Below are 25,748 nucleotides of genomic sequence, written 5' to 3'. Positions count from 1 at the left end.
GACAGGGGAAACCTGGTGTGGGGCATATGAGAGCTCTACTATCTTCACACCTTTTCTGAAAATCTAAAAGCATTCTAAAATAAAGATTTATTTTTTAAAAATAGCCAAATCTATTTGTCTGAAAACTTAATTAAAACCAATTGCTACTCTCCTTAAAAACTGTTTTCTTGGGCTTCCCTGGTGGCGCAGTGGTTGAGAGTCCGCCTGCCGATGCAGGGGACACAGGTTCGTGCCCCGGTCCGGGAAGATCCCACATGCTGCGGAGCGGCTGGGCCCGTGAGCCATGGCCACTGAGCCTGCGTGTCCGGAGCCTGTGCTCCGCAATGGGAGAGGCCGCAACAGTGAGAGGCCCGCGCACCGCAAAAACAAACAAACAAACAAAAAAACTGTTTTCTTTTTTAAATTTTACTTATTTTTTCTGAATTTTATTTTATTTTTTTATACAGCAGGTTCTTATTATCTATTTTATGCATATTAGTGTGTGTATGTCAATCCCCATCTCCCAATTCATCCCACCACCACCACCCCGCCACTTTCCCCCCTTGGTGTCCATACGAAAAACTCTGTTTTCTGAGTTGAGTGATCCTTAGGCTCACAGAATCAGTCCCGGTTTTCTCAATCCCTCTTCTACGGGCACAGCTGAGAAGGCGGTTTGTTTAGGCAGGAAGGATTACAACTCCCAGAGTGCCCCTGTGCGGTTGTCAGGAGCAACCACGGAATGCAGACTAACAGAGCCGCTGGACTCAGGACTATCCAGCCAGCCATGGGCCAGGATTATTACTCTGTGCTCCAGATCACTCGCAATTCAGAAGATGCCCAGATCAAGAATGCGTGAGTGGGGGCAGGAGAGAGGCTTTTGGGTTGTGCTGGGACAGGCCCACCCTCATCTCTTCCAAACTGAGCTTTCCTGCACAGCTTAGGGCAGGCAAGGTAGACCTTGTTCCTTTTCTTGCTTCTTGCACACCGACTTCCTGGCTTTGGGCTGGGTCAGGGTTCCCAATCCATCATCCCTTACTCTCTATGCCCTGTCTGCTCTCCTGGGTACCCTGGTTTTCCTAGCAATAAAATGGGAACAAAGGAGACTTTTGCTTAATAATATGGAGACCCAAAGTATTGTGAACAGGAGAGTGACCTGACCAGATGGATGTATTACATATTTTATTCTGGCTGTCCACGTGGGGTTTTGGCATTGAATAAATTACATCTCTGAATAGTTCCATCAAGTCTTGGGGACTTTGTGGTGTGTCTAAGACAGGAATCAGCACATTTTTCTGAAAAAATATTTTTTGACGAATATTTACTGAGCGCCTACTTATATGGGTTCGGTGCAGTCTCAGCAGCTACAGATATCATGAATCAGACATGTGCAGCTTAACTTTGTTGGTGGATACAGATGTTGAATAAGTCACAGCAGACTTGATGAATGTTACAAAAAGGGGCATACAGGGCATGTGGAAGCTATCTTGGAAGGAGAGAGACCCCTTCAGAAGCTGTCATGATAATCAAGGCAAAAGATGAGGCTTGAAGCAGGGCAGTGGGCTGGAGAGAGAAGAGAGAATGGACTTAGCTATAAATTGGATCATTGTAGGGTAAAGAAGAAAGGGAGGAATCTAGGACAATTTAATTAATTAAGGTTGTATGATAATAGCTACACTTATTGAATTGTGCAGATGCTGTTCTGAGAACCTTCCATCATTATTTCACTTAATCCTCACAACAGCCCTGAGAGGTAGGTACCATTATTATCCCAAGGCTATGTGCCTAGTAACCGGCAGAGCCAGTATTCAGACACCTTGCCTGCTCTAATTGCCTACCACGGGCCAAGTCCCATAGGGGATCTCAGTGGGGTAAGTGGAGAGAGTCTACAGTGTGGCTGGCGAAACAAGACACAAACTCGTTAATCAATTAGAGAACAATTCGGGACAGTGTGTGATGTCACCCACTGTTCATAGCATTTCATTGGCCAGTGAGACCTGTCTAGGGAAAGGTCACAAGGAGGGAGGGCAGTTGGAATGCAGAAAGATAAGCCCAACTTAAGCACTGGAAAGAGCCAGGTCTGAACCTAGGTTCTCCTATCTGCTAGCTGTGTGACCTGGGAAAATTGCTTAACCTTTCTGAGCCTCAGTTTTCCCATCTCTTAAAAAAAATAAAATGAAAAATAAGAATTGTTGTGGTATTGAAATAGAATTATATGAGATAATGAGCATGAAGATGCCCAGCAATCATTTGCGTCTGAAACCATGTCTTATAAAGAGTGATTAAAAGAACCATATATGTTCCAAACAACAGTCCTTAACCTTTCTCCCCTGAAACAACTCTTTTTTAAAAAAATTATTTATTTATTTATTTTTGGCTGCGTTGGGTCTTCATTGCTGAACGTGGGTTTTCTCTAGTTGTGGCGAGCGGGGGCTACCCTTCGCTGCGGTGCGCGGGCTTCTCATTGCGGTGGCTTCTCTTGTTGCAGAGCACGGGCTCTAGGCATGTGGACTTCAGTAGTTGTGGCATGCAGACTCACTAGTTTGGCTCCTGGGCTCTAGAGCGCAGGCTCAGTTGTGGCGCACGGGCTTAGTTGCTCCACGGCATGTGGAATCTTCCTGGACCAGGGCTCAAACCCATGTCCCCTGCGTTGGCAGGCGGATTCTTAACCACTGTGCCACCAGGGAAGTCCCCCTGAAACAACTCTTAAGGCATGAGTCACATGTTTGACACACTCTTCCATGGGAGCACCTAGATTTTGACCCCTCCCCCCCAAAAAGGCTAAACTTACATAATGATGACAAGCACCACGATGATTCATAATCGCCCAGCTATTAACTTCTCACTCATTCATCCGAGGCTGCCACATCTGGGCTGTGACTTCGCCCCTTTCTCTCCCACTCAGGAAAGCAGGTGAATGAGAGTGATGTTACTGCAGAGCTTAAAACCACTCAAGTTTATATGGAAAACTGAACTCTTTTCAAACCTCCTTACTTTTACTCACTGTTAGAGTTTTCCTGCAATTCTCACACCTGACTACAACCTTTGTAATTGAGAAGGGCTGGTTTAGAAGTCTCAGGGAGGGTGTGAAAATTGCCTTCAAGTCTGTCAAGGTAGACAGAGCAGATTCTGTCTGTAAGGCCCCCCAGAGCAGAGCCAGGACCAGGACCGTCGTGGATGGAGGCAGAGTCGCAGGACAGCAGACCCAGCTCAGTAAGAGAAAGCTTTGCCTAAAAGTCAGACTGGCCCCATAGTGAAATGGGCTGCCTTGTGGGACAGTGATTTCACAACGTTTACTCACTGCACTTGGTGCTAGGCACTGAGGACACAGAGAACTGGACACGACAACTGGAGGGTCTCACTCACAGGCTGGTGGGAGAGACAGATCCGTCGAACAACTGAAGCACCACGTGCTAAGTATGAGGATCAAAGGCACTTGGGCATGTGGGAAAGAGTATCTAATCTAGACTGGAAACTAGTCAGGGAAGACATCCTGGAGGAGTTGACCCCTGAGTTGAATGTGGAAAGGTGAATAAATATTTGCCAGGAGGAGATGAAAGGAGCTGGAGAGGGGTGAGCATTCCAGGTAAAGGGAGGAGAATGTCAAAGCCATGAGCAGTGCAGAGTGTGGAGCTTGGAGCCTGGAGAGAAGGACAGGAGAGGTCGTGGGAGCAGGGAGGGAGAGCTGTGAGTGAGAAGGGCAGAGAGAGAAGCGGAAGTTGAATCTCAGAGACATTTGAATTTTATGCTGAAGACAAAGGGGGAACCAGTAAAGGGTTCAGGCAGGAGAGTGACTTGGTCAGGGAGCATTTTAAAAACATCAAATTAACAAAAGAGAGAGAGAGATCAAAGTGGTGGCAGCACACAGAATAGACTGGAGAGGGGGAAACTGGAAACAGGAAGACACGGTTCTGCAATGGTTGTAGGGATGAAGAAGCAGCAAGAAAACATTATTTAGAAGGAAAAGCTGATGTGCCTCGGTGACTGATGGGATGGTGGTGGAGGGGACGAAGGAGAACTTGGAGTGGAAGATACTCAGCTTTTCCGCTTCAGGGTCTGGACAAATGGGGAAAAGTTTAGGGAATGAAAATGTGTGCACGTTTGGGCTCATTGAGGTTGTGGGGCCCGTGAGACACTGGAGAGGAGGTACCGAGTAGGCAGCTAGGTACAGAGGTCTGGAGCCAAGGGAACGAACTGGTTTGAGATAGAGATTTGGGAATCATCAGCGTGTAGCTGGTGCTCAAAGCCGTCAGCCAGCTAAGCTTGTCCACGGAGTGTGTGTGGAGTGGAGTAAGAAGCACGGCAGAGCTCTGGGGTCACTGGCATGGAAGGTGTGAGCAGGGCGGACCGTGTGTGGGACCATATGTGTACTGAGTGACTGAGGAGGCTGTGCGGATGCCCTCCTTTTGCTCCTGCAGACCCCCGCCCCACCTTTCTGCACCCTGCTCTCTGCTCTGGGAGACTGGCCCATATGAACTGCATCAGCAGACCTGGCCCTCAGGCTTCCAGATGCATCCTGCAAAAGGAGCACAAGGCAGGAGATTGGGAGGGAGGAGAGTGGGGCAGGGGTATTTATTCCCAGCTCCCTTCTTATGGGATCTCTTCAGGTTGGCTATGGCCCTGAATCAAAGATCACAGCTTTTACCAAGGCCCTGTCCACACACTCTCTCCTGTGAGGTTTCAGTAACCTCTCCCTCCCCTCACTGCTACAGGCTCATGGGTGGTCAGGACACCTCAGGACTCGTAGCCTCAAGGGACTGTGCTGTCCCTTGTGGTTTCCTGCCCCACCTCTCACACCTTGGTGTGTGGTCCATTATTAAACTCTCCACAAATCTCCAGCTTGTGCCACGTCTTTCCTCCTGAGATGTAATGATACAGATCCCCAGATGCTGCAGGTGTGGCATCACTGTGTGGTGGGATTGGGCAGACACATAAATGGGGGAAAGAGGGACTTCCCTGGTGGTCCAGTGGTTAAGAATCCACCTTCCAATGCAGGGGACGCGGGTGTGATCCCTGGTCGGGGAACTAAGATCCCACATGCTGCGAGGCAATTAAGCCCACGTGCTGCAACTGCTGAGCCCGTGCACTCTGGAACCTGCACGCCACAACTAGAGAGAAGCCTGAGCGCTGCAACAAAAGATCCTGCGTGCCGCAGCGAAGATCCCACATGCCACAACTAAGACCTGGCTGACACAGGCAAATAAATAAACAAACAAATAAAAAAGAAATAGGGGAAAGAATGAGCACAGAGGGGCAGACAGCGAGACGACCTGATCTGTGCTGAGTGCCTCTCTGTAGCAGGCCCACTGACACCTTATTTTATCTAATCTTCCCAAGAAGCCTGTGTGTCAGTTCAGACACCAAGACAGAATTAGATGTGCAAGAAATGTTTGAGGGAAACAACTGTGAGGATGAAGCGGGACTAGGAATGTGCCGGGGAGCCTTCACACCATAGTGCAGGTCTGATGCTTGTGAAAGGCAAGAGGGAAGGAAGGGTTGGGTAGGGAGGGCTCTGGCGTCATCCAGAGAAAATCTCAGCCAGGCTGATGGGGAGGCCTTGAGCAGAGGTTGGGCATTGGAGGAGGCTTGGGTCCTGTAGGGCTGGCCCAGCACTGATTGATACCCCAACAAGCATAGGCATAGGTTGGGAGCCACTTGGGGCCAGTGCAGCCTCAGCACAAACGGCCAGTGGGGCAGCTCCTGGGACTGTCAGTCAACCATGCTCCCGACACTGGGTTCTCTTCCAGGGGATCTGAGTGTTGCACCTCCCTGGCCACCACAGCCCTGATTTATAGCTGGAACATCAAAGCTCCGAGAGACCACCAGGCAGCAGACAGCAGAGCCAGCTCTGAACCTTGGTCTGTGCCTCAGGATATTAACCCTCCTCGCTCTAGGTACCGGAAACTTGCCCTTAAGAACCACCCGTTGAGGTCCACTGAGCCATCCGCAGCGGAGGCATTCAGGCAGATAGCAGAGGCCTACGATGTGCTGAGCGACCGTGAGTGATTGGGACTGAGCATGGAGGGCGGCTTCTCTGTCCCGCGTCTCTATTAACATCATCCTCACGTCTCTGAGCATTGGGCTTTCTGAGGGGGCCCAGCAGAGAGTAAGCATTCCTCTTCCCTGCCCAGAATCTAAACAAATTGAGAAAGGAAACATAATGAACTGCCTTTCTCAGTAGACACAAGCTAAGGTGGAGGACGTGGTGTGGAGAGCCCCCAGATTAGGCTGACATGCTCCGCTAGTCTCAGCAGTGCAGGACCTGGGGCAGGGCCTCCCCCCCCCCCACTCCCCGCCTCACATGCCCCGTGCCCCACCCATCCCCTGCAGGACTGCAGAGTGAGATGCTTGCTGCCCAGGAAAGAAGGCTAAGGCTGAGGCAGACACGCCCGGTTATTCCCTGATTACCAAGAAGCTAAATCTCCATCTCCTCAAGGACAGCATATGTACAAAGGGACAGAGAGGGGTCTGTGATTAGGAAATCTCTCTCCTGTGGAAAACTGAAGCCTAGGGAAAGAGATCCCCCGCCCCTGCCCGAAGCAGTGCCCACATGGGTTCCCTAAGGGCTTGCCCTGGAGACTGTGATCATGGATACTGTGCAGAAGAATGGCCAGAAGATCACTGATGTTTCTCCAGCCCCAAGTTTTCAGGACTTCGGACTCTAAGATTTCAAAGCTCTAGCATTTGGAAGCTCTAGAATTCTTACATCCTACAATCTCAAGGCTCTAGGATTCTATTTACCCCACAAAAGACAGTAGCTGTGATGACTGAGTTAAGCCAAACCCCAGGATGATAGCCCGACCCTCAGTCTCTCACTGTCTTCTCCAATCCCCACCCCTCCCCCAGCAAGTTTCAGTCTTTATCATCTCTCCTCTGGGCTATGGGATCATACCTAGGTCCACCCAAGATGAAATGAAATCCCTAACTTCTAGAGTCGGCCAGACAGCAGGCACCTTAGAAATAAGGCTCTTTTTGCCCCGCCCCTTCCTCTCTGCCCCATATCCTTCTGCTTCCCAGCCCTCCAGCTCTCTTAGCCCCTATGCTGGATCCCTCCTCAAGGTGACACATATCCACAGCTGTGAAAAGAGGCATCTATGACAAGTTCGGAGAGGAAGGCCTGAAGGGCGGAATTCCTTTGGAGTTTGGATCGCAGACCCCGTGGACAACTGGTTACGTCTTCCACGGCAACCCGGAAAAGGTTTTCCATGAGTTCTTCGGGGGAGATAACCCCTTTAATGGTAAGAGGTCCTGCCTGCCCCTTTGCCTTACTGGGAAGGACATAGCTATAGAAGATGCTTTTCTCTGAGTAGTTTTGCTTACTTTAAGAAATATATATAGTCCATGGTAAAAAAAAAAAATTATTGTAAAAGAAATTCCAGTCCTCCATTCCTTCCCCAGGAGCAGCCACTCACTGTTAACAGTGTTTATATCCTTCTAGAAATATTCTATGGATTTATGAGCTTAGATTTATTTTTACATAGCCTTTTATTTTGTGAAGGAAATGGGACCACATTATATACACTGATTTTTTTTCACTTATATCTTGGAGATTATCTTATTATAAACAGATCTACTTTATTCATTTTAATGGCTGCATAAGATTTCAACGTACAAGCGTGTGTTAGTGAGATGAATACAGGGATGGATGTGTGAATGATCCCAGGTTTGAGGCAAACTGACAAAGAGTTGATTTCCAAGGCTCCGAATCATCATGCAAGGACAGTTCACCTTCAGACCTGTCTTCCTTCCTGGCTCCAGTTAAGCAACTCACAGAGTCTAGATTTTCATTGCCTGGCTGCCCCAGCCCCTTCTCCCCGGCTATACTACAGCTTGTCTGCATTTCAAAGCTTACCTCTTCCTCTTCTCCACATTGATATGTTAAGTGGGCTACAGCCTGCTCAGAGGCCCCTCCTACTGTGCATTGCCTTCACCTGTCTGCCAGAGGAAGCTGAGTTTATAAACTCCAGGTGAAACTGGAAAAGCAAGGGACTTGGAGTCAGAGGGCCTGTTTCAAATCCATGCACCACTGCTTATGAGCCGTGTGATCCTGGACAAATCTCTTCACCTCTCTGAAACCTCAGCTTCCTCATTGTTAAACAGCTAGTTCCTCACAGGTCATAATCAAATGAGATGATCTTTATGAAAATGGGCTTTGGAGTCAGAAAAATGCCATACAATGGGCCTATCTCTCCCAGGGACAGGTGCATGGAGAAGAAGCTGTTCAGGGGAGCGAAACCAGAGCTTCAGGGGTATTGCTCATTAGGGAAGGTCAAATTCATGGTATGGGGGTCCCTCAGGCAGTTCCCAGGAGTTATACTGCTGTAGTGCTTCACCCTAGGGATTCTTGTGTCCCATTTCCCTGCAGAATTGAGGGGCTTGGCTTCCTGTGACCTGGCTTTTGGAGTGTCTGAGACCTGGCACACCATAGGTGCTGGGAGAACAAATGAATTCAACCATGCAAGAGGGGACCCGGTAATTCACAGGCCTCTTGATGACCCATCACATCTTTTTCTTTTTGAATTTTATTTTATTTTTTATACAGCAGGTTCTTATTAGTTATCTGTTTATACATATTAGTGTATATATGTCAATCCCAATCTCCCAATTCATCACACCACCACCACCCACCACTTTCCCCCCTTGGTGTCCATACGTTTGTTCTCTACATCTGTGTTATGACTCATCACATCTTAAGGCGCACCTTAAGATGACACCACTTTGCCCTCCCTAGCCTAAGGTCATTCTAGCCTGCAAAGTTCTTTCTGTGACACTAACCAGGAGGGGCAGAGTACAGGAAATCTTAATTATGATAGTGATGCCTGCAGTTTACAAAGGGCTTCATTAAGCTTAGTGGTTAAGGGCACAGGTTCTGTAGTCAAATCCTCCTGGGTTCACATCCCAACTCTAATACCACTAGCTGTGGCACTGTGAGCATTTTGTTTGACCTCTCTGGGCCAATAAGATAATATCGCAGAGTTGAGAACAGCACCTGACACGTAGTAAGCTCTCAGCAAGTTTTGTTTTTAGTTATCTTTTTTAAAGATTTTTTTTTGATGTGGACCATTTTTAAAGTCTTTATTGAATTTGTTACAATATTGCTTCTGTTTTATTTTTTTGGTTTTGGTTTTTTGGTTGCGAGGCACGTGGGATCTTAGCTCCCTGACCAGAGATCGAACTGGCACTCCCTGCATTGCAAGGCAAAGTCTTAGCCACTGAACCACCAGGGAGGTCCCTCTGAGCTAGTTTTAGTTCATCATCATCTTGTTATCTGATCCTAATGGTGGAAGGCAGGTCAAGCATGTTACCCCATCCCACAGACTGAGAAACTGAAGCCCAGACGATTGCAGTGCACCTCAAGGGCAGGGGCTCTTTGCACTAGGATGGAAGGTGGGGCAGCAAGAGGGGTTATGGGTGTAGAGCTGGGAAGGGCCAGAAGAAGTTGAGGAAAGAGGAGTTTGGAAACATGTTGGTGACATCTCTAATTTGTTAGGGATTAACCCTGTCTCTCCCCATCTCAGCTGCTGACTTCATAGAAATTTGAGCCTGGGGTCTCTAGTGGTCTTGGGCTGGGCTGAACAGGGAGGACAATGGAGCCTGGGGAAGGGTAGGGAGGACTGGCATGCTGTGACCCTCCACAAAAGCTAACAGCACATCATTTCTGGCACTACCAGCTACTGCCACCAGAGGACACTCCTGTCTCCTCTGAGGCAGCCTGAGTTGAGGAGTACTTCCCCAGAGGTAGGGGTGGGCTGGGGGAGGGAGGTAGGGAAGTGTGGGTGAAGGGAGTCCAAAGGGGGGGATAAAGCAGTAGTAGAGGGCATCAAGAGATGGTAATCCTTGGATCGACAGTTGAGGATGTTACTGAGTCCAAGCTTCTACTGCTCGCTGCAGGACAGGCCAATAAATTGAGAGATGAGTTGTTGGGGGCAAGGAATAGCGACTATATTTGAAAAGGCAGCAAACCAAGAAGATGTGGACTCATGTCCCAAAGAACCATCTTGCCTGAGTTAGAATTCAGGCTTCCTTTATACCAAAAGGGGAGGGGGTAAAGTCACATTTCCTAGCTCCCCGTCAGACTCAGGAGGGGAGGTGTTAATTTCCTCCTCCCTGCAGTCATTCACAGGTGAGCCTGGTCAGGATGTTTTCTGTGAGCTAAACAAGGGTATTTTAGCTTAATGCTCATTACCTGGGAGGTAGGGTTCCCAGAGATGGGCCATTACGTATAATTTAAGCTTATAGGTAACATCTGTTTAGTGATTAACTTGTAATAGAATACAAAGGTTCTTCCCTATTACAAGGGCAGCTCGTTGGCCCGGCCGAACAGTCTGAGTCTGCGAGGTGGGAATGGGAGTCTGGGTATTACGCTTGGGGACTGAAGAGGTGGGGGGATTGGCTATGAATCCGAGTTTCTGGACACAATTTCTCCTACTCCTCGCCTCTCCCCACCTCCTGCAGAGTTTTTTGATGCAGAAGGAAATGAGGTAGACTTGAATTTTGGGGGACTCCGGGGCCGAGGGGTCAAGAAACAGGACCCCCCAATCGAACGAGACTTCTACCTATCCCTGGAGGACTTATTCTTTGGCTGCACCAAGAAAATTAAGATCTCCCGAAGGGTGAGTACTTGGGAGCCACCTTCTATCCCCTCCAACCCTACTGGTTACCTCCTCCCTGACCCTAACTGGAGACCTCAGGTATGGTCTCTCACAGAATCATGGAATCTTAGATTTGGAGATGGTAGAATTCTAAAATCTGAAGTTTGGAAGGGACAATTGAGGGTATTAGCCTGGTTCTTTCCTAGTTCAGGAATCCCCTCTGTGTGCTTCTAACTGGGACAAGCTCTTTCCGTTCTTCTCAGTTCAGCCCCATCCCTGAGGGAAGAGGGAGGGCTGTGGGTGGGAGGAGTCTCCTGTGAATTCTGCTCTCTGGGCATTACCAGACCATACCCTCTGGGTTTCATCTGGGTGTCTGCCTCATGAGTAAGAAGGAGCTGTGTGGGCATGGGGGGTGGGCTGGGGGACAGTTCCCCAGGGGACTGGTTGAAGAAGACCCTCAGTGCCCCAGGGTCCAGACCCTGCATTGGCCCTGTCCCATGGTCCAGCCCTGTGCTAGGCACATGAGCAAGGCCACCTCACACCTTTGCCCAACAGAGGAGATGCCAGCTGTAGCCATGCTTTCCACAGATGGCACCCATCTGGGTACGTGACTGCAGAATAGATGGATGACATAACAGAGGAAAGCTTTGGGTGAGGCTGAGATATGTTGCTCTCTGTGATCTTTCTCCCTTTGGGATTAAGAGACCTGCTAGAGGCTCAGGGCCAAAGCCTCTGGGGTGGGAGAGGAAGTGAGTGCGTGTTCACCGTGTCTGTTAGAAGCCAGGGCCTCATAATTTCTAGGGCTGGAGTTGTGGCCTTGATCGACTCATGGTGACTGCTTGGCACCTCAGGCCCTAACCCCATGACACGCCCTGCCATCCTGGAATCATAAGCTCTTGGTTCCAGTGGAATAGGGTGGGAGTGGGGATGGCTCAGGGCAAGTTCTCCCCATTGCTAGAGAACTGAGCTGAGCACAGATCCCATGGAGCATCCCTCACGTGTGTAAAGGCCAGCTGGGAAATCCTGAGCAAATCTCCCTCCCCTGTCATCTCACTACAGGTGCTGAATGAGGATGGGTACTTCTCTACCATCATGGACAAGATCCTCACGATTGACGTGAAGCCTGGTTGGAGGCAGGGCACATGTATCACCTTCGAGAAGGAAGGGGACCAGGTGAGAAGAAGGGAAGCTGCCTAGGGACAGTCACATGGGTTCATTCGGTGGAAAGACTGAGGGGGAAGGAGGCAGTGCTTTTTCTTGCCCCTATGAGCCCTGGTCTGGAAGGGAGACCGGTCTGCAGCGTGGGTGAGCTGATCCCTAATGTCCCTTCCGAGGGACAAAGCCTTGCACAATGCCTCGGGGATTGGGTAGCCCAGGGTTTCTCCCCATTTTGCAGAGTGAGAAACTGAGGCCTAGAGAGGGAAGGGACTTTCCCTGGGCAAGAGCACCGGAGCTGAAAGGAGAATCCAGTCCTAACATCAGTGTTCTTCCTGATTTTCTTTAGTGTTTCTCTGAGTAAAGCCCAACTATAGGAGCTACACAGAAACCATTTATTTATAATAATTTTAAATTAAATACTTACTTAAATAAAAATGTAAAATTATTGTCCAAGGCATGCTGAATCCTCAAGTCCTGAGAAGAGGCAGGATGATGGTGTCTTTAGAGCCAGAGAAATGAATTCCTCTGCCTGTACTTCTTGCCCCCTTTCTCACTTATGAAACACCTACTTTTGAAAAACCCACTTCAAGACCCAGCTCCAATGCTCTGGGCATCCTTCCCTGACCTCCCCTCTGGGTCAGCGCCTCTCTGAGCTCCCGCCTCTGTGTTCCCTTTATCACATTCTTGAGCCTGCTGAGGATTCACTGTGTGCCTGTTTCCTCCACTAGACTGGAAGCCCTTGGGGGTGGTGGCCAGTCTGATCCCTCTGTCCCCAGTGCCCAGAAGAGACCCAGCAGAGGTCTGGAACTTAATGAAGCTTGGCAGGATAGACTTGCAGGCAGTTTTCTGTCCCCAGGACAGTGTTCTGCCCTTCAGCTGCGTGCATCTCCTTGGGCTGCTCAGTAGAGGACAGTGATGGGGGTAGAGCAGGATTCTTTGGGGTAGGCTTCTCAGAGGAGGGGCTATGAAGCCAGACTGGAAAGGCCTTTCCAGAAAACCTGGTCTAATCTCCTCATTGTTCAGAGGAAGACATGGGGACAATAGAGGCAGAAACTTGGCCAAAGTCACACAGCCAATTAGGCCTTGTCATCCCTTGGCTCACCCTGCCCAGGGTCCCAACATCATCCCAGCCGATATCATCTTCATCGTAAAGGAGAAGCTACACCCTCGCTTCCGCAGGGAGAACGACAACCTCATTTTTGTGAACTCCATCCCCTTGGGCAAGGTGAGTGGGCAAAGTGGAGGAACAAGGGGTGGGCAGATCAGAGCGAGGCCCCCCCACCCCTGGGAGGCCCCGAGGCAAGCAGGCTTCACTCCCCTCTCCCCCTGGTGCGTGGCGCAGGCCTTCAGAACGTGATAAGTGCCACACAAAACCTTTGTGACCGTCTTCACTCCTGAGTGTGAGTGGCCCCTCTGCGCCCTCACAACCCAAGCAAGAAATTGGGCACCGGCCTAGACTTTGCCGCCCTTCCCCGACCCCACCTGCGGTCACGCACTAAGTCCTGTTAATTCCACCTCCAAATCTCTTTCCACTTGGTCCACTTCTGTTCAGCCCCACTGTCCAGGTCTGTGCACCTGGGTGTATGCAGCAGCCCTCTCAGTGGCCTTCCTGCCTTTCTTCTCATCTCCTTCAGGCACTTCCCCACCAGGGTCTTTCCACAAAGTCATCTGACCCTGCCACACTCCTGTCTAAACATCTTTGCATGGCATTCAAGGCCCTCTGCTGTCTGGCCCCTGCTGATCTCATCCCCTGCACTCCAGCCACTGCCACTTAGAGCTCCTGCCCACTGGGTGCATTCTTTTTCACACACTCGTTCTCTTGCTTATGCTGGGCCCTCTGCCTGGAGTGCTGTCTGCCCACCTTGTCTAACTGGCAGGCTCCTCCTCACCCTTTAAGGCGCTCATCAGCTGCTACCACCACTATGGAGCCCTCCTGCCCCAGCCCAGAATGGTTCAGTGGACCCGCCACCTTGGCTCCCACCGACCCCTTTACTTCCCTCTGTCATAACATGTATCAACATCACTCTTATCTCCCAGACTGTGAACTCCTTGAGGGCAGGTGGTAGCCCGGCTCACTCACCTATTAGTCCTTGAACATCCTTCTGTCTCCAGTGCGTAGGGCCTGGCACTGAATAGTCTCATAAAGTGCCTTCTAAAGAGAATGGACATGGGGGCCTCCCCCACTCCCACCTTTGGCCTTAATGTCCCCTAGGCTCTGACCTGCTGCACCGTGGAGGTGAAGACCCTAGATGACCGTCTGCTCAAAATCCCCATCAATGACATCGTCCAGTGAGTCCATCTGCTTGGGCCCCAATACGCAGAAGGGCTGCCTGGTCCTTAGAGGGTGTGTTGGACAGGCTGGCCTGGTATAGTTGTTCAGGTTGTACCCAGCACAAAGGGGTGAGAGAGACTGAAATCCAGCCCCCTCTCTGGCTAAGCTGCGGGCCGCATTCACTTGGCAAATGAAGTGCCTTTTTCTAACTTGCATGAAGCCATTGTGGAGGCCAGAGGCCCCCTGTGTTGGGAAATCCTTGTTGCCTTCATCCTCTAGAAGTTCTAGAGTTCTGAGTTGCATCTCCTAAGCCCTTTTCCAAGCAAGGCCCTCTGCATGGGAAGCTCAGCAGCCCAGCACTCCCCCACCCCAACCCAGGGTCTGCTGCTTGTCCTGTTTCCCATGTAAAATGGGATTCCTGGAATCCACCATCAGAGCCTCAGTGTAAACGGTTTTCAGGGAACAAGTTGTCTGGAACAAGCCAGTCTCCTCTCCCCTCCCACTGGTTCTAGAAGCTGCTGACTGCCCCACGCCTGAGGTTTTCTGGGCAGGGGCGGGTGTGCTGCTCTGGGGTGCCCTCTGAGCCCCCTTCTTTCATCTTCCTGTCTCAGCCCCAAGTACTTCAAGAAGGTGCCAGGTGAGGGGATGCCGTTGCCAGAGGACCCCACCAAGAAGGGGGACCTCTTCATTTTCTTTGACATCCAGTTCCCCACCTGCCTCACACCCCAGAAGAAGCAGATGCTGCGCCAGGCGTTGCTGACATAACTCTAGTGGGCTGGGGACTGGAGCAGGGGGAAGAGAAGGCTAGCTGGTCCTGACCCCACCCCTACCCCCAGCACGGGGTGTGCACAGGAGCCAGCCCACTGCACAGGCATGACGTGAGGACCGGATGGCATGGGATTTTAAACTGATACAATAAAGTGTTATTTCCTATCCTCCAGCTATACCCTAGAGAGTGTGTGTTGGAGGGAGAAGAGCTTCATACAGCCGTTCTTGTGGAGCAGAGGGAAGGGCAGGGCTCAAGAAGCTGAGGACCTGGGACCCTGTCCTGGCTGTGTGAGCCTGGCCAGGTCCCTGAGGGTTCAGAGCCTCTGTGCTCCCACCTTGATAGCGTGGGGCAATGCTACATCGTCTCTGAGGGTCCCCAGCTCTATTTCTCATGACACACGATCTTTGGAAGGGCAGTCTCTAGTGTGATATAGTCACATTGTACTCAGGAAAGCAAAGCACAAAGAGAACAAAACCCTTGTCTCAGGTCACACAGGGCTCAGTGGCAAAGCTGTCATCAGAATCTTGAAGGCCACTTCCCACAGCCTCACTCTGCTTCGATTAGAGGCAGCATGAGGGACACAAGTGCTGGAAATGGCTTTGGTTTCTGCCTGGCCTGGGCTGCCTCTAGGCAGGTCTTAGAACTGGGCTCTGCTTCCAGTCCTGCCGCTCACCCTTTGGATGTTACTCTCCATCTTGTTCGTGAAGCAGAACCCATAACCCTCCTCAGGCAGCTCACTGGTGCGAAAGTGCTTAGTGAACTCACTGCTTAGATTATCAGGGTTACAGCATTGCTACCAGCATGGCCTGGGGGAGTGCCAGCCTCCAAGCCCAGCTGGGCCTTTGCAGACCACACCTGCTTCCCCAGCCCGCCTTCCATCGACAGTGCAGCATGCACCTCTTCTGTGCCAGGGGAGGTGCCCTTCACTTGAGTCTGGACTTGGGCTAGGAGAGATCCAAGCTTATGACAGAGAGGGTGGCCACTTTTGTGAAGTGACTTAAGAGGTGCCAGAGGGACTTCCCTGGTGGTCCACTGGTTAGGATTCCGTGCTTTCACTGCTGAGGGCCCGGGTTCAATCTCTGGTCAGGGAACTAAGATCCTGCAAGCTGCGCGGAACAGCCCTCAAAAGAAAAAAAAAAGAGGTGCCAGAAAAGGGCCCCATGATATCCACATTGCTTGGATTCCACCATTCAAAGCATCATATTAGCTTAAGGTTTTTCTTCTTAAATGGGGGCTCAGTAGCACCAGTCAGCCACTTTTAACATCAGGGAGAAAGCAGCCGACCTTGAGACAGAGTCTGACCCAGGGTTCACTAAAGAATGGGGGCTTTGGAGTTAGATGCACCTCAGGTGTTCTACTTAACCAGCTGTGTACCCTTGGGCAAATCGCTTCACCTCTGAGCTATTTACAATCCCTATCTTGCAGGGCTGTGGAAACCAGAGGAGTGAAGCAGACTCTGCCCTGAGGTAGGACCCAGGTGGAGAGGTGGCGGTAGGTGCCCTGTTCTGAGAGCAAGCAAGTGGGTGAGGGCCTGCCTTGTGAAACTCTGGTGCTCCAGCTGTCCTCTAGGGCAGCAGCAAGGCCTGCTCTTAACCTTTTCCTCATGGTGAGACTCTCAGGCCTGTGAGAGCCATTTATGAGATTGTTGTTATTACCTCAGTGTGGCCTTCAGTGCTACTTTGTGTCAGGTATTTTATAGGCATTAAGGGTAGAGGAGTCACTGAGGCCTCCTGGTATGCTGTCCAGTGGTTCCTCTCACCTTTCCCAGCCCCTCATTGTCTCAAGGTCATGCCTAGAACCGTGATGAAGTCTGGTGGCCTCATGTCCATGCCAGTGTCTGAAACACAAGGCTGGTGAATGAGCCAGCTGACAATGCCTAAGGCAACAAATTGCCCCTCAGTTTCCTCTGGTGCAAAACAAATCCTGCCTCAGAGGATTAATGTGAGAATTAAGGTGCATTAAGTACACTGACCGGGTCCTCCACTTATGCCGACTCCCTGCCACCTTCACCCTGGCTTGACTCCTGCACCCAACCCTGTCCCTCTTGGGGACTATGAGACCTCAGCTCAAAAGTAAGGTGAGGTTGTAAATCAACTATACTTCAATAAAAATAAAAAGTAAGGTGAGGAGTCCTGGACCCTCTTTCCTTCTCTACAACCCTAATATCCTGGACCCCTTGCCCAAGCACTGAAGGGCCCAGCCTCCTGCTCTGACCAGTGGGGAAGGCACAGTAGCACCAGCTGACTTAAACAGGAAGGTCACGTTCTCTGGGCTTGGCTCCACAGCTGCCCAACAGGATTCCTGAAGGACCCCAGCCCCTAGGGGAAAAGTGCACAGGGGGAGGGCGGAATCTGAGTCCTAGTCCCAGTTCAGCGGCTGATTTCCTATGTGTCCTTGCCTGCATGACCTGTCTCAGCCTTCAGCTTCTTCAGACATCTATAAAACGGGCCTGGATGGCTTAATTCTAAGGGCCCAGCCCTTCACGAGATGCCTTGGGATTCTGGAACCTCACAGAGTCCCCTAACCCTTGAAACAGAAGTAGCCCTGCCCACCTGCTTTCCTGACTGGAGACAGATGGTAGGAAGAGGGACAGGGAGGCTGACACCCCTGGTTTGTCACCACCTCCCTGGGATCTCTAGCCTGGGGTGAGGGTGAGACTCTAAATGGAAAGACTCCGGCTGAGGCTGGGTGTCTGCTCTACAGCCTGTCCCACCCAATGCAGTTATACCGCCTCCTAAGGGTATGACTGTGGAGGATGGGAAGCAACCTGACTTGTCCTCACTAAGCCTGGGACTTGGGGGAGGTGGATTTCCCATTTGTAAAATGGAATAAAATAAGCCTACAGCATCTAAGGTTCCTAAGTTCCTCTAAATCTTCCAAGCAGCACAGGAGAAGCAGGGCAAACAGGAACACTCATTTTGCAGATTAACAGGCCCGGGGCCAGCTGGGGGGGTTGGAAAGGCAGGTACTGGAGTACCAGACACTGGTGAGTGAAAGCTCAAGTGGTGTGGCGAGAGAGCAAGGCCACTGCTGACTCCAGGCCGCTCCTTTACTTGCCACCCCAGCCCTGGCCTGGTCTGGAAAGAGAAGCAGACCGGATGACCTCCACCCAGATTGCTGGAGGAAGATGGGTCACACCCCCCTTTCCAAGTCAGGTGGCTCCTCCCCTGCCTACCAGGTGCCAAAAGGGCCCATTAGACCAAGACCTCTGGTAACAGAGAGGGAGGAGACACCAAGGTTGAGCTTGTTTTATGGGTGACGTGCTAGTCGGGCTCAGGGGCAGGAGGCAGGACGAAGAGTCAGGCTGAACTTCTCAAGGGACTGAGGGCTTGAGATGCTGGCTTGTCCAGGCTTCCCACAGTGTCAGCTGGGGTCAACTACATCAGGACTGTGAGAGGCAACGGGGAGCTGAGGGGTGAAAATGTGGGGAGAGGGAAGGGAGGTGGTGGGAAAGGGAGCAGAGGGAAGGGGTGGGGAGAGAGGGAAGGGAATGAGGGGAGGAGGAAAAGGGAAGCAGGTCCAGGCTGCAGCCAAAGCCAGAGGTGATCAGCAGGGGAGGCTCAAAAGGGAGCATCCCGGGAAGCACAGGCAGCCACGAGGGCCCGTTTTAGCTGTTCATAGGTGACGAACATCACCACGTTCCAGGAACCCAATCGGAGAAAGGAGGGCATGAACCTAGAGGGGAGAAAACACACGTCATCTCTTTCACCCTGCTGGGCCCTGGCAGCCAATCCAACCCAGATGCTCTGTCCCAAAGGAAGCTGGGAGGGCCCAGGGAATGGAGCTGTGGCCTGTGAGCAAGAGTCCCTGTGAGTCTCCATTTTAACACCCACAAAGTAGGCATGATAGCAACTCTGATAGGAAGGAGTTAAGAGCACGAGAATGCCAGGACCAGGATCAGAAATAGTTTGACACGTGGTTGCCACAGCAACCACTCAGTTCTGGGTGGTTCTCTCCCACCTGTGTGATAGGTACAGGTGGCCAGGAGGCCTAGAATTGGGTGGGGTGGATCAGAGGCTCACCCTTTGTAGAAGGCTTGGGGACCCTCCTTCTGGAGCATGGTGAGGGCGCAGTGGCCAGCACTGCGGTACTGGCATAGGGCAGAGTTCATGTATCTCGTCTTGACCACGTCGACAGGGGAGGAGATGATGGTGGTGCAGAAGCCCGCCCCGAAAGCGGAAGTGAAGTGGCAAGGGAGGTCATCTGCCAAGAAGGAGGAGCAGGGGAAGCAGTCAGGACTCCTCACCCCATAATTCCAGAAGGAAAGAGATGATTTAAGTAGCTAAGGTCTCGTGGTTTTAGAGACACAGAGACTGCAGCTGGGACCTCTCCCAGTGTCTCTGAGAGTCACTTTGCCAATCTAGCCTCAGCGCCTCAACGTGCAGAGTGGAAACTTCACCCCAGTTGGCTTCAGTTCAGTGAAAGAGAAACTCACTCCATAAGCAAAGGGGAAATGGGATGAAAAGATGTGGTCTCCAGGCAGACCCACACTGGCTCCTGGTTTGGGGGAAGGTGAGACCCAGCAACATCTACCCTAACTCACCTGTCATTAGGTTGGCCTTCAGGAGAGTGTCCTTGATGAGGTCGTAGGTCACCAGCTCAGCACAGTTGACCACAGCATTACGAGCGACATTGGGAGAGGTCCCTGCAGAAAGAAATGGTGCCTATGTGAGACCAAGGAATAGGGGAAGAGGAGGATGCGGAAGGGAAAACACCTGGTACACACCTTTCCAGAGTCCCCGAAACCCTTCCTCTCGGGCAATGGTCTTGTAGGCCTCAATGGTGCTTTGATACCTCCGGCCACCTCCAGCCTGGGCATGCGCCTGGAATCGGACCTTTACCACATCCGTTGGCTGGGCCACGGCCACAGCCAAGGCACCTGTGGTGCTGCCTGCCAGGAGGTGGCTCCCGATGCCGGCATCTGTGGGAGAACCATGGGGGTCAGTGGCCAGCTGGGTTTACACTCATTTCCCACCTCTCCTCACCAAAACCACGTCACTGTCATTTCCTGTCTTCACTGTAACCTTTCGGCAATAAGACACAGACTAGCCCTGCTCTAAGAACTTTTTGCATCATACAGTCTATCACTGGGAGTGTCTACTACGTGCTGGGCACTGGGACAGAGCGAGGAGCAGGACAAAATGAGACGTAATGCTTTCTTTCATGAAGCATTTTCATTCACTTCATTTTACCTACTCAGCAGCCCCGAGAAATCAGAACCTTTTTTTTTTTTTTTTGGCAGCGCTGTGTGGCTTCTGGGATCTTAGTTCCCGACCAGGGATCAAACCTGGGCCCTGGCAGTGAAAGTCCTAACCACTGGACTGCCAGGGAATTCCCAAGTATCATTTCCATTTGACAAATATGAAAGGCTCCGAGAGAAGTGGCTTTTCTCAAGGACTGGGATTCATAGGACTTGGGTTCTCATCCCTGATCTACTTCTCCCTGCCGTGTGATCTTGGGAAAAGTCAACCTTTTGATCTGGGTTCTCATTTTCCTCACGTGTAAAATGGAGGGTGGGCATGGCATGCTGAGAAGGTGGAATGGAAGAGTGCTGGCCTTGGAGGCACAAGTCCTCAGTGTGTTTTCTTTCTGGCTCCCCATTATGTGCCCTTGGCCAAGTCCCTCCTGCCCGAGCAAGCCTCAGCCTCTTCCTCTGTAACACGGGGATGATACCACCTGCTCCCGAGGTGGTTGTGAGGACTGTTATGAGACGATGCCCTACTTGGAGCCTGGCACAGCCCAGGTGTTCAGGAATCATTAGAAGAATCAGGGACCCTTCTAGTTCTCAGTTCCTCTGATCTGAAATTCCTCCTAGAGGTCTTGGGGCCTAAAGGAACTGTGCAGCTAAAAGAACGAGGATCAACCATCACTGAGAAGAGGCCAAGAGGCCTGTGGCCCAGCTCCACACTCACGCTCAGAGCCCTTGGTGTAGAACTGCTTGACAGAGTCGTAGAGGCCGATGCGGATGGAGGCAAAGCTCATCTGGCGCTGCAGGCCGGCGACCAGCCCTTTGTAGAGGCTGCGGGGGCCCTCGGTGCGCACCATGGTCAGGATGGTGCCCAGCACCCCGCGGTACTGGGCACTGGCCGCAGCCTGCACTGGCCCCTGCCTTTCTCCTTGGATCTGCAAGGCCAAGGCAGGTGGTTGCCCTCCCCATCTCCTTCCATCCCTATGCTCTAAAATTTACAGCGCCGAAAAACCCCGCTGGCCCTTGAGGAGTCTGTGTCTTGGAGAGGGAGCAGACTAGCCACCATCAGAACCCCAGGCTTCATCTCCTCACCTGCAGCCGGACTTTAGCAGTATCCAGGGGAAAGGTGATGAGATCTGCAATGCAGGCAGCTGTGCCAGCCCCCAGGAACTTCACAGTGGCAGTAGGGGGCACATCTGTGGCCTTGAACCCAACCATAATGCCAATTCCTGCTACCTCCCAGGAGATGAAGAAAAAAGAAGGGGGCACCTTCAATCAGCAACAAGACGAGACAGAGGAACTCTGCTGGAATCTAAGCCAAGGAGAGAGAAGGTCCATCAGAAGCTGAAGCTCCAGACCCCCCCTTCTCACTACCCCACCCCACTTTCCCTGATAGCACCACCTCCCTAAGCAAGGACCCAGAGCTGCCCCTGGAGGGCAAATAGGAGTGAGCTCCACAGGCACTCAAGCAGGGGCTGGAGAAGCAATTCATTCCTGAGAAGTCCTCCCTTTCGCCACAGGGAGTGTCTGGATCACAGCTATCCTAGTGCTACCTCACAGGCACTGGCCCAGCCCTGTGTCTGCTGGGTGCAGAAATTTCACTGAAGCCCACATTCCTGATGCTGCAGATCTGTTTAAAGGGCAGACAGAAGTGGGGAAAAGGTTTCAGCTAGACCAAGACCTGACAGGCACAAACCCACAGGCTTATGCCCTGGATGTCTTAAGCAGGAGAGGTTCCTATGGGTCTTGAACTAAGTCTAGAAGAAAAGGAGTGAACAAGACCTATTCAGCTCCTTCAATTCAGTCTAATTCTCTTCCCCACCAGCCCGCACACAGCTTGGGCTCTCTAGAGGCACTCTTTCAAGGAGTCTGCTTTGCTGGGCACTGGCTCACTGAGGCGCAGGAGACAATATCTACCCTAGAGGGGGGCTTATTGTCTGGCATGGGATGGACAGGTGATTCAAGCTGCATTTGGGGCTTGCAGAACATAGTCTCAAAGTGCAAAGGAGGGAACATCCAACTTCACTGGGAGAGAAGAAAGGGTGGGTAATCAGAAGACTTAGAAAAGGTAGCATTTAGCTGGGCCTTGAAGGATACTGAGCAATTCTCAGGGCTGAGAGTAAGTGCATAAGGTGCTCTACCCACCCCCACCCCGGGGGGTGGGAAAACTATTCCCTCTCTGGCCAGTTTCCTCTCCTCCTATAACATAGAGGGATCCACATCTTCATGAGAGGTGGGGATGCGGAAGTGCAGGTCAGAACTATAGTGACAAAGGAAACCAAAACCTCCATTTTGTTCTCAGAATTGCAACAACACCTTCCTCCCCTGCCTTGGGAGGAAGTGAGCCCAGCACCCCAGTGGAGGAGGGTGACCTGCTTCTCTCCCCTGAGTTTCTTTCTTTCACTACATAGGAGTGGCTGCTCTGAGCCTCACCTAATGGGCTGCCCCCATTGCTGGGGCCGGGAGGAAAGCGCTGGCCAGCAGAGGAATGACGTGGTGGCAGTCAGTCGTGAACACACAGACCCATGGAAACAAGATGCTCACCAGGCTTCTTCCTCCTGGGCTTCTCATCCCAGGTGGCTGGGCCAACAGGGAAGTCTAAAGGCGACTCACCACTCAGTTCCTGGCCTTATTCATGCTTCCCTGGAGCCTGGCCCACATGAGGCTCAGTGAAGACTGGCACTCAAGCAGCAGAAGGGGTTGGTGAAGGTGTTCCAGAACCCCCAGCGTCCCTGCCCTGACATCCTCGTTCCCCAGGAAGTGCCCCACACCTTTCCTCCCCACTCTGCCTGGCACATTCTACTAGCTCACTTACTTGTCAGTGCAGCCCTGTGAGGTGGCTGCCCTTACTTCCATGTTTCAGAACAGGGAACTTAGTAAGCGTCCTGTCTGCAGGCTCCAAAGCTTATGCTATTTGCTTTGCACTGTGCCCAGCTCATTTCTTTCCTGCTGTTTTCTCAGCCCCGGGCCTTTCACGAGGAGGTCCAACACCGAAGTTCTCTCATGACAATGTGACAGTTCTGAGAAGGTTCAGGCAAACGGCATTCCCTTCTCTGGGCATCAGAGACATGATGACATGAGTCAATCATGTCCTGACCTTGATCTGGGTTGCAACGTGTTGTGAGGGCCAGAGAAGAATAAGGCCCAGGCCCTGCCCACCTCAGAGACAAGTGCAAAGGCTAAGTTGCCATTTTGAATGTTGCCTTGGGGTTGCCATAAGTCAGGTCCTTCAGAGGCATGGGTATGAAGGCAAAGGTCTCCGTGCTAAAGACCATACTAAGAAGATTAAACTCAGGCCTAACGAGAAAGAGTTAATAATATATTACAATCCCCAGCAAATAACCAGTTTCACCTGATTACCAACTGCAATCTTAAGGATAGTCAAAAGTTTGAGTCAACAATATGTAGTTAGAACAACAGGGTCCTGTCCTAACTCTGCTGCTGACTCCTAGGGTGACCTGGGGCTAATCACTGTCCCACCTGGGCCTCAATATCCTCCTTTGTAAAATGGGGATTACCATCCTTGGATTGTCAGGTCAGCTTAAGGGCTCTGGCCCTTAAGTGCTTTGTGAACGCTAAGAGTGACTTTACTGGGACGGTGGTGCTAGTTATTTGTATTAATGTCCTGCTAAACCTGCCCCCAGACCACAGGGCTGAGGCAGTAGAAGACCCCTCCCTTAGAATGGACTCTTACCTGGCTCTGTTAGATCTCACGCTGAGGCCTTCAAGATCAAGCTTCTCTAAAGGCATCCCATTCTTCAAAACTGCCAGTGGCTATCATGGCCTGATCCCTTTGGTTTTCCATAGAAAATGGCTGGGAGATGAAACACCTAATGGTCATACTATGTGTCCTGCAGGTGAGGGCAAAGGAGGAGAGTTTAGAAAGGGAAATGGACCTTAAAGGACCACACCCCAGCAAGGAAAGGGCCATCTGTTCAAGGCACATAAGCCCACTCAATCCTTATCAGGGGGGTGTGAGGGTAGGGCACAGGGTCCATTTCCCACAGGGCAGCTGGGGACTAATTAAGTGCACACACTGGAGGAGGGGGACACACTGGAGGAGAGGATGAACCCAGGAGTCCTCCCTCCCCCGTCTGCTCTCTTAGTATCACACATTGCTCTGTTGCAGATTTCTCCTTTAGTTGAACTCAGTATTCTGGAGAAGCGTCCCGCAACACAGCAGACTCTGGTGAGCAGGAGTGGGGCGGTGGTGGGGGAGTCATGATGGGTCAGAGACTCGCTGAGTCAACTAGGAACCAGAGCGGGGCTGCGAGGAGGTTAGAGGGGCTGGAGCGGGCCCTGCTGAGGCTGCATCAAGGAGCTCAAAGCCTCCTGCCAGCAGAAAGAGCCCCAGGAATGGCCTGGGGTCGCCTGGAGTGGCAGAGGTCATTCTGGTCTTCGGTGAAGGTCCCCCACCCTGGCCGAGGAGAGGAAGTGGAAGGGTGAAGGCTTATATTACAGCCATTTGAACGCGAGAGGTAAAGAGCAAAAGCAAGACATGAAAAGAGTGAAAGAAGAGAGATAAAGAAAAACAACAAAAGGTAAAATACAAAATAGGGTGGGAGGTGAGGAGTGAAATTAAAGGTGGCGCGCGGGTCCCTTCCGCCGGGGTAGCGGGAGTAGGGCAGATATAGCGGGCGCAGGGCTGGGGCGGGCCGGGGCCGGGCTCACCGGGCCGCAGGGAGAACAATCAAGTACTGGCAGATATGTCAGTCGGCGGGCGGAGCGCGCATCCACGGAGAGCAGACTGTACTCGACCCAAAGGCGCGGCCGGCCGGGTTTGCTGAGAGGCAGGCAGAGGGTGCGGCGCGACTTCGATCTATGGGGAGCGGCCGGCTGGGCGGGGGCGGGACCTGCGGTCTCCGAGGGCTGGGAGGCGGCCCTTTAGTTGCAGCATTTCCGCAGAGACCGCCACGCCCAGGGTTTTCTCCGCTCCTTTCTCCACTTCCATTTTCGGGAGCCGATCCCAGCATCTGCCCCTTCGTTTCCCCATAGGGTTACCCCTCGCCGCGCCAACTTCATCGTAAAGATGGCAAGACTGACTCCCGGAAAGAAGCAGAGGCTGCCCAGGGTCGTACACGCCTCTGGCCCCTAGCCAGGGCTCTTTTTTTTTTTTTAATGTATTTATTTATTTATTTATGGCTGTGTTGGGTCTTCGTTTCTGTGCATGGGCTTTCTCTAGTTGTGGCAAGCGGGGGTCACTCTTCATCGTGGTGCGCAAGCCTCTCACTATCGCGGCCTCTGTTGTTGCGGAGCACAGGCTCCAGATGCGCAGGCTCAGTAATTGTGGCTCACGGGCACAGTTGCTCCGCGGCATGTGGGATCTCCCCAGACCAGGGCTCGAACCCGTGTCCCTTGCATTGGCAGGCAGATTCTCAACCACTGCGCCACCAGGGAAGCCCAGGGCTCCTTTTAACAGCGCCCAGAGGCTCGGGTAGAAGAGCACTCTCTCCTTTCAGGGACGCAGTCCGCTGGTACCAACTCAGCCGCCCGTGATTCCGCAGACCGCCCGCTCTCCCCAGGTGCCAGCGCGGGACCCCGCGGGGCGGGGCCTCCCTACCGGCCTCGCTGGTGATTGGTTAAGGGAGCCGTGGGGCCAGAGGAAGGAGCCAATCTGGGCTGCAGCAGCAGGTGGCCGATCACCGCCAACAGCCGTTGGGTGCGGCTGGGTTTCCCGCTGCCTCCGGGTTCTGTCCTGGGCTCCTCGGGGACTTCAGGACGGGGAGGGGTCACGGAGCGTGACGCTCCGCCCCCACTTACAGAAGAGCCAATGGTCAGGAGCCCCTCGAGTGA

At 52.0% G+C, this 25,748-nt stretch overlaps 2 protein-coding genes across 2 annotated transcripts; one reads left to right on the top strand and one right to left on the bottom strand.

Moving 5' to 3' along the window:
* Positions 1-748: 748 nt before the first annotated feature.
* Positions 749-14,881, top strand: DNAJB13 (DnaJ heat shock protein family (Hsp40) member B13). Its single transcript, XM_082661250.1, has 8 exons — positions 749-831; positions 5,871-5,974; positions 7,053-7,214; positions 10,432-10,589; positions 11,628-11,741; positions 12,838-12,951; positions 13,939-14,015; positions 14,610-14,881. The coding sequence occupies exons 1-8, from the start codon at positions 764-766 to the stop codon at positions 14,761-14,763; spliced, it is 951 nt and encodes a 316-aa protein (XP_082517376.1). The 5' UTR covers positions 749-763; the 3' UTR covers positions 14,764-14,881.
* Positions 14,882-17,990: 3,109 nt separating this feature from the next.
* UCP2 (uncoupling protein 2) lies at positions 17,991-24,786 on the bottom strand. Its single transcript, XM_082659672.1, has 8 exons — positions 24,627-24,786; positions 23,650-23,806; positions 21,048-21,267; positions 20,680-20,890; positions 19,494-19,688; positions 19,311-19,412; positions 18,790-18,970; positions 17,991-18,442 (listed from the first exon to the last, which is right to left on the bottom strand). Exons 3-8 carry the CDS (start codon positions 21,171-21,173, stop codon positions 18,328-18,330), a joined length of 930 nt encoding a protein of 309 aa, XP_082515798.1. The 5' UTR covers positions 21,174-21,267; positions 23,650-23,806; positions 24,627-24,786; the 3' UTR covers positions 17,991-18,327.
* Positions 24,787-25,748: the final 962 nt, after the last annotated feature.

The sequence above is a fragment of the Grampus griseus genome, assembly GCF_964374135.1.
Source record: "Grampus griseus genome assembly, chromosome: 8".
Taxonomy (NCBI): domain Eukaryota; kingdom Metazoa; phylum Chordata; class Mammalia; order Artiodactyla; family Delphinidae; genus Grampus; species Grampus griseus.
This window is presented reverse-complemented; position numbering and strand designations above follow the sequence as displayed.